The sequence below is a fragment of the Megalobrama amblycephala genome, linkage group LG1 (assembly GCF_018812025.1).
Source record: "Megalobrama amblycephala isolate DHTTF-2021 linkage group LG1, ASM1881202v1, whole genome shotgun sequence".
NCBI lineage: Eukaryota > Metazoa > Chordata > Actinopteri > Cypriniformes > Xenocyprididae > Megalobrama > Megalobrama amblycephala.
The window spans coordinates 55,172,875-55,180,525 of record NC_063044.1 but is presented as its reverse complement, the minus strand read 5'-3'; the positions used below and the strand labels follow the sequence as shown (position 1 = coordinate 55,180,525).

At 37.6% G+C, this 7,651-nt stretch overlaps 1 protein-coding gene across 1 annotated transcript; it reads left to right on the top strand.

Moving 5' to 3' along the window:
* The first annotated feature begins 761 nt into the window (after positions 1 to 761).
* Positions 762 to 1,563, top strand: LOC125275380 (natural killer cell receptor 2B4-like). The gene is made up of 3 exons (XM_048202251.1): positions 762 to 1,074; positions 1,145 to 1,282; positions 1,369 to 1,563. The coding sequence occupies exons 1-3, from the start codon at positions 774 to 776 to the stop codon at positions 1,377 to 1,379; spliced, it is 450 nt and encodes a 149-aa protein (XP_048058208.1). The 5' UTR covers positions 762 to 773; the 3' UTR covers positions 1,380 to 1,563.
* The last annotated feature ends 6,088 nt before the right edge of the window (positions 1,564 to 7,651 follow it).

The window sequence follows — 7,651 nt, the reverse complement described above, 5'->3', positions numbered from 1 at the left end:
ACAATGAAACATATTGGAGTTTATCAACAGACCAACAATAAGAGTGATAATTTCCATCTCGCTGTCACTGGTGAGTTAAAAAACGTTTTCACCTGTTTTAATGATAAAGTTGAAATTAATTGATACATCATTTTGTTTCTTTTTGCTGTTTTATGATATTGTTTATTCAAATTTAAATTTTAAACTATTATGAACCATTATAATCTGTTTATCTGTGACAAACCTTGTTTCAGTGTCAGTGACGGAGGGAGATTCAGTCACTCTAAACCCTGATCTTACTGGAATGGAGGATGGTGATCATATTATGTGGAGGTTTAAAGAGACTGCAATAGCTGTAATCATTAAACGGACCGACAGATTCACTGTAAATGATGATGTTCTTGATGGGAGATTCAGAGACAGAGTGAAGCTGGACAATCAAACTGGATCTCTGACCATCACAAACATCACAATGAAACACGCTGGAGAATATGATTATATCCTCTTTTTGTTAACATCCCCTGTTCAATTGTGGCGTTATTCTTATATTTATCTCATTGTCTACGGTGAGTTAAATATCAGTTTCACGTGTTTTATTTATTACAGCTAGATCTAAAGAAGTATCTTATCATGACTAATGAGTTCAAATGACTAATTCTCTTACTTTCACATGAACAGCAGGTTTATATTTAACTTTCTATTCAATAGTTTTAAATGCTCTACTTTTGATCATCTTGGTTCCTCTGGATGTTTCTTGAATCTCTTCATTCATCCTCATTTCTCTTTATTCTCTCATGTTTTCAGCTCGTCTGCCTGTTCCTGTCATCAGCAGTAACTCTTCACAATGTTCTTCATCATCATCATCATCATGTTCATTGGTGTGTTCAGTGGTGAATGTGAGTCATGTGACTCTCTCCTGGTACAAAGGAAACAGTTCATTGTCCAGCATCAGTGCGTCTGATCTCAGCATCAGTCTCTCTCTACCTCTGGAGGTGGAATATCAGGATAAAAACACCTACAGCTGTGTGCTGAACAATCCCATCAGCCACCAGACTCAACATCTGAACATCACTCAACTCTGTCACACATGTTCAGGTACGGCAGCGCTGATGATATTAGCGTTTATTGACTGAGCTGATCTCACTTTGATGTTTTTATTCCTCAGTCCACTGTTGTGGTCCTACTGAAGCTGTGATCCGATTGGTCCTCTCTGCTCTGGTGGGCGTGGCTACTGTCATTCTTGTGCTTTATCACATCAGATCCAGAAGAGCTGAAGGAGATCAAGCACATATTCACACATCAGGTACATGATTGATGATGACTGATTCAGCATATATTAATATTGGTGAGATTGATTCATTTATGGCTTTACATGTTCATCTTTTTCAGGAAGTGCTTAAATCTGAAGCTGAACGCTGAACTTTAAAGATTCTTCAAGTGTGTTTTTGTCATAATAAATACTGATGATTATTTGAGCTTCTCTTTCAGTGTCAGATTTGTAAAACTCTTATTTGTAAGGCTTTATTGTTTATATTTCTCTCAGAGACACACAGATCTCACTTTACTACTACTGCTGTATATTTGTCATGTGTATTTTACACTGTTGTTGATGATCAAATTAAAATAGCATCTTTTTAATGTGTCTGACGGAGTACAGACGTACATTTTTAGAAGAAAACATTTTCAGAAAAACCTGTTCATTAGCTGAGACCTTTGTCTACAAATATATCAGTTTATAATAATGTGTATGAAATAATAAAAACTAACATCTCAAACATGTTTTGTCTCTTCTCTCAAGAATCAGTGAGATTAAGTTCAGACTTTATTCTTGCCATAACTCTGATATCATTTCATGATCACTACATTCACTTGCGTCTTGTGTTTTGGTTCACTAACATCCTCCTGTCAGAGTCTCTGTAACAATTGTAGTCACACATTTATTTCAATAATAACTCCAGATTCTATAGAAATGCTCTCTGTTGCAGTTATTTGTGTGCATGTTTGTTCCTAATGTCATTTGTGCTCTAGTACCAGGCCTTAGTTTCTGTGTGGAAATTTCCTGATTTTCAGATTTCTAAAGTGTGACAAAATCTCATGAGAGGAACCATGTTTTTAATGAAGGAAAGTTCAAATGCGGGTCCAACAGACCCCAAATACTCGACGTACTTCTACTTTTTATGATGTATAAAACATTCTTTATGAACTCCTACACTGCTTTAATACTTTTAATGCCCTTTTATTCGGGTGGTTGTTACAATACTATTTTTGCATTTTATATTGGGATATAAATGCTTTCTGCACACAAGATGTAGTCTCATGCTCTTTTATTAGTAATTTTTCCATCACATCATGGACAACAATTATTTAAATGGGTATTTCACCAAGAATTCAAACTGCCACACGCTTAAAGTCGGCATGAAATCAGTATTGACCCTATTTACTTTGTTAGCACATATTACTAGTCTTGTGGCCAATTAATCCATGCAAGTTAATACACAGAAGAAAAAAAACTGTTTGGTAATCTTTAATCAAAATCTGAAAAGTTACTTCCGGTCTGGAATGGCGTTCCTTCTCTGATGACGTCAGTGTGATGGTTTGGGTTGTAACACTTAAACCACGCCCCTCCAACCGTTAGTCTGCTATGAGCGAGAGAAGGAGAGGAGGAGCGCTAAAATAAAACCCTGAAACAAAACGGTTTTTATTATTTACATTTCTTTAAAAATGACAAAACCTTTATTTTAACCTGCTCTGTCTTGTCAGTGTCCTCTTTGCTCCGCGATGTATTTTTCACTGCGTGAGAACATGATGTGTGGCGAGACATCCGTATGGCTTGTCGGACATAGCAACAGTAACTAAAGGGGGCGGGTCTTTGCGAACGTCAATTCGTCCTAAATAGAGAGTAAGCATCGACGTCACTTTCCCGCCGGAACGCGCTCCCTTCAGCTGGACTGAGTGGCAAAAGAACCTGCTGCATGACTGGATTTAATAGAGGAAACTGCGAAAACGCGAGTAAAACTAACGATTACACTAAAGATTGGACTCGAATGTGCTTCTTACAGCTTGTCAAATAAACCTAATCCATGGACATTGACATGCAGCTAGGAATCGTGTTTCCTGACATTTATATATGTGCCTGATTTCGACGCCGGGGATATATAAAGCAAATCTGCCTGTGAATATTTTATATAACTACAATATAGGTAGGTTTAAATCCGAGTAAGCACTTATATCAATGTTATATATATCTTCATATTGTCCAGCCCTAAAACTTTTTGTAAGTGTTTATTTAAAAACACCAAATTATGCAGAATATAAGATGGTAAATATTTAACTGATCAGTTGTCAACACAATATATAACAATAAAATATATACGGTATGATTTTACCCATGGGCGTACGGGACACCCTCGCAGCCCCCACCCTATGATGGGCCCCGTCGCAGATTCACCTATTTACTATAGCCTATAGCCTAACCTTTGCTTTTTTAAGAACTGAACTCAATTGACTATGAAGATGAAAATAAAGCAAAAATGCAAGCAGAAGACCATAGAAAATAGTGCTAAATTACCACAAAAGGGGGAAAATTGACCGTTGTTTCCATCGCCNTTAAACCCAATATCTACTTCTGAACTGAAACAAGGAAAACCATTCATTTCTAATGATAATAAATAATAATAAGTTTATTTTATATAGCGCCTTTCTGCATACTCAGACCAGTGTCTCATCATTGGTATGTAAGAAGGGACGTAAACGTGCAATATTACGGAGGTGAAAGAAGGCAGACTTAGTGAGTGAAGAGATGTGTGGACGGAAGGAGAGTGATGAGTCAAAGATTATACCCAGGGTTTTAACGGAGGTGGAAGGTTGAACCAAGACTCCTGCGACGCTAACACTGTCAAGACAGAAACGAGATACAGATTTCAGTGAACCATCAATTAGTAGATCTGTTTTATCTGTGTTGAGTTTGAGAAAGTTACTGGTCATCCAAGCATTAATATCATTAATACAAGCAGATATGGAGTTGATGAGAAAAGGAGAATTGTGTTGAAAACTAATATAGAGTTGGGTGTCGTCTGCATAGCAGTGGAAGTTGAAGCCATGATGACGGATAATGTTACCTAATGGGAGCATGTAGATGATGAACAGTAAAGGCCCAAGAACAGATCCCTGGGGAACACCGTGAGAAACAGGAGCAGACTTGGCTTGGTGAATAGACATGTAATGCTGACGTTCAGACAGGTAAGAAATGAACCAGGATAGAGCAGTACCAGAAATACCAAGAGCAAAGAGTCGTGAAATGAGAATACTATGAGAGATTGTCAAAAGCAGAGGAAAGATCTAACAGAATTAAAATGCTAATGAGTCAGTGGCCATAAGGAGGTCGTTGACAACCTTGAGAAGTGCTGTCTCAGTGCTGTGATGAGTGCGAAAGCCGGATTGAAAACATTCGTAGAGGTTGTGAGATGACAAATACCATTGAAGTTGAGCAGCAACAACTTTTTCAAGCAGCTTTGAAAGAAACAGATTCGAGATTGGTCTGTAATTGACCATGTCAGACCAGGTTTCTTTAAGACAGGTGTGACAACTGCAGTTTTTAATTCCAGAGGAACAATACCAGCACTGAGTAGTTGAGAAATGAGAAGTGAAATAGGCAGTGAGATGACAGTTTTCAAGTAAAGCAGTAGGAGCAGGATCAAGACGACAGAAAGATGCATTTGATTTCTTGATTAGCTCAGAGATAAAAGCAGGGGTTGGAGGGTTAAAGTCAGTGAAAGTACCAAATCAGAGGGGAAGTCATGCAAGGGGTGAGAGGAGTTAGTAGATGAAAAGAGATCATACATGTGATTTATTTTATTTTGGAAGAAGTGTAAGAATGTGTAAGAATTACTCATGACAGGTGCAGGAGGGTTGGTGAGTTTATTGACCACAGAAAACAGTGTTTTAGGACGAGAGGATGCATTAGTAATGAGTAGTAGCTGGAGCGTTCAGTATTTAGAGCGGATTTGTATAACTGTATTTGTTCCTTGTAGGCAATAAGAATGCACATTCAAACCAGGTTTTCCTGTGAAGGCGTTCAAAGCGGTGACTAGTAGTTTTCAGTTTGTGAAGTGCAGGAGTAAATCAGGGAGATGTATGTGTAGAAGATACAAGTCTACATTTAAGAGGAGCGTGTATATCAAGGGCATTGGAAATGAAGGCATTATATTTGGCAAGGATTTCAGGGGCGCTAGTGTGTACAGTAATATTGGACAGATGTGTTTGTACAGATTCAGAAAACAGTAATTAATTGATAGAGTTGTGGTTACGGTAGGTTATGGTGGATTTCACCCTGAAGGCAGGGGAAGAGGCATTACACAGTTTAGTTCAATGAAGAGGTGATCAGAAAGTCCAATTGGAGAGCCAAACATTACGTAAACCAGCAGTACAGACTAAATCCAGTGTATGACCTTTTGAGTGTGTAGGAAAATCAACATGCTGTACGAGATTGAAACATTCAAACACTGATATGAGTTCACGGGAATCTGCACAATCACTATCAATGTGTATAACAGTTCATGCAGTTCACTGAAAAAATTGGACATTGATTTGGGTGGACGATACAGGAGAATTACAAGCTATGGAGAAGTACCAGATATTTTGAGAACTAGATATTCAAAAGTTTGTCACATGAAGATCAATTGTGTTAAGTGGGATATTGCTGCGGTAGACAGCAGCCAGACCATCACCTCTAGATGTTAAGGTTTGGCCAGGTGTGTCCAGACGGAGTGAGGAGATTTAGGTGGAAATAGTCGTTAGGAACTTGCCATGTTTCAGCGAGCAGCAGGAAGTCAAGGTTTTTTTTCCATTAGTAACGCGGAAAGCGCAGTGGCCTTATCCGTGAGAGAACGACAGTTAAACAAGGCAAATGCGAGATGAAACGCGCACACATTGCGTGTATGTAAATCAGTCAGAGATGGATCACAGGATACAGTAATTAATGACGTAAGATTTCTTCCACAGTGGGTGGACGGCAGCATAGAATAGCGAGTATCCGAGTGGTTAGACCAGATAGATGAGATAGATGAAATAGATGAGGATGACACTATGAGACACTTGTTACACACTGCAGTAAGATAACTTAGATCGATTTTATTGAATATCATTGCTGGATGTTTCGTGTTGATAAATGATAAATTTATGCATGATAAATTCATTTTAAAACGTATTGTATGATGGAGAAAATGCTGTATTACTGTTAATAAAAATAAAGCTGCATCTGATTATGCTATGTTAGCTACTTGACAAAAATAGTGTTTTTCTCTGAGGCATAGTACTCCCCAAAATCAAGGATATTAGATTTAAACAATGACTAATCATGTTGAGCTATTTATCATCAATTGTTTTTTGTCTATAGATGAGTCATTCTACGAAACGGGTGCCATTTCCACTTTGCACTTTTCAAAATTTTCATTAAGAGCAAACTTTTTTTTAAACAAACATACAACTTGAAAGATATGTTAATCCTCCAAAACGGGGTGGTATGGACAAAGTGTATCTCTATATGATCTGCTGGTTTTAAACTTTAAAAACTGGGGGAGGGGAGACATTCAAATTGAGTAAAAAGTGTGATAGTGATATAGTGAGTGAGTGAATGAGTGAATTAATGAACCAAACAGTGTTGCCAAGTCTGCGTTTTTCCCGCAAAATTGGGCTAGGCTACTTTTAGACTGTTGCTGCGGGTTGTTTTTCATGTCCACGGGTTGAAGTGAGCCCAAAAAACATGCTATTTAGCCCTTGGAATGCACATTTTACCACGGGAACCTTGCCAAAAAGAAAAAGTTTTACCCCCAAGAACGTTATTTTTATCGAGGGACATTTTGGGATGAAATTTACCACCCCGTCACATACCACCCCGTCACAAAAACGTGACGGGGTGGTAAATTTCATCACAAAATGTCCGCAAATCTCCCATGTGGTCAAGTTTCTCACCTAGCATACATGCATTCAATCTGAAATTTAATTTTCTTTGTATTAATAATGTGAAAAAATGAATAAAAAAACAGTTTTCCCTATCTATTTTGCGTGACGGGGTGGTAAGGTTAAGCTTGACGGGCCCTGCCTAACATGAAAAAGCAACAAATAAACAATGTAAAAAAAATGTACATAGTTGCCTTCTTTTGTTCTTGGTGGCTATAAGGCTCAAATGATGTCACTTAGGCTTTGTGATGTCATTTAAAGGAACAGAGCATTATTTATAGATAAAACAAGTTAGTGTGACGGGGTGGTAAGTCAAACTGAGGGACACGCACAAATCATAAAATATTTACAAAAAAAATAAGATTTATTGTGAATAAGTATATATTGTGTAAACAGGGACACATATATAATCCTGAAAATAGTATATGTTTGAAAAAAATATATGACTTATTTGGTGATATTTTAGATGCAAATGTCATGTTGGTTAACACGGACATGTGAAATTGGCTATATAATAATGAAAATTAATTAAAATAGTATGCTAATCTTCAAAAAAAAGCATTTTATCATATATCATGTTGAAAAGAACACTTGAATTAATGACCTTAAGCTTTGGAAACAGACTTTGGGACATTTTTTGTGCCTTATGCATCTGATCAAACGTTGCGGACCCAAATGCACCCGTTTCGTAGAATGACTCAGCAGCCGCCGAGTG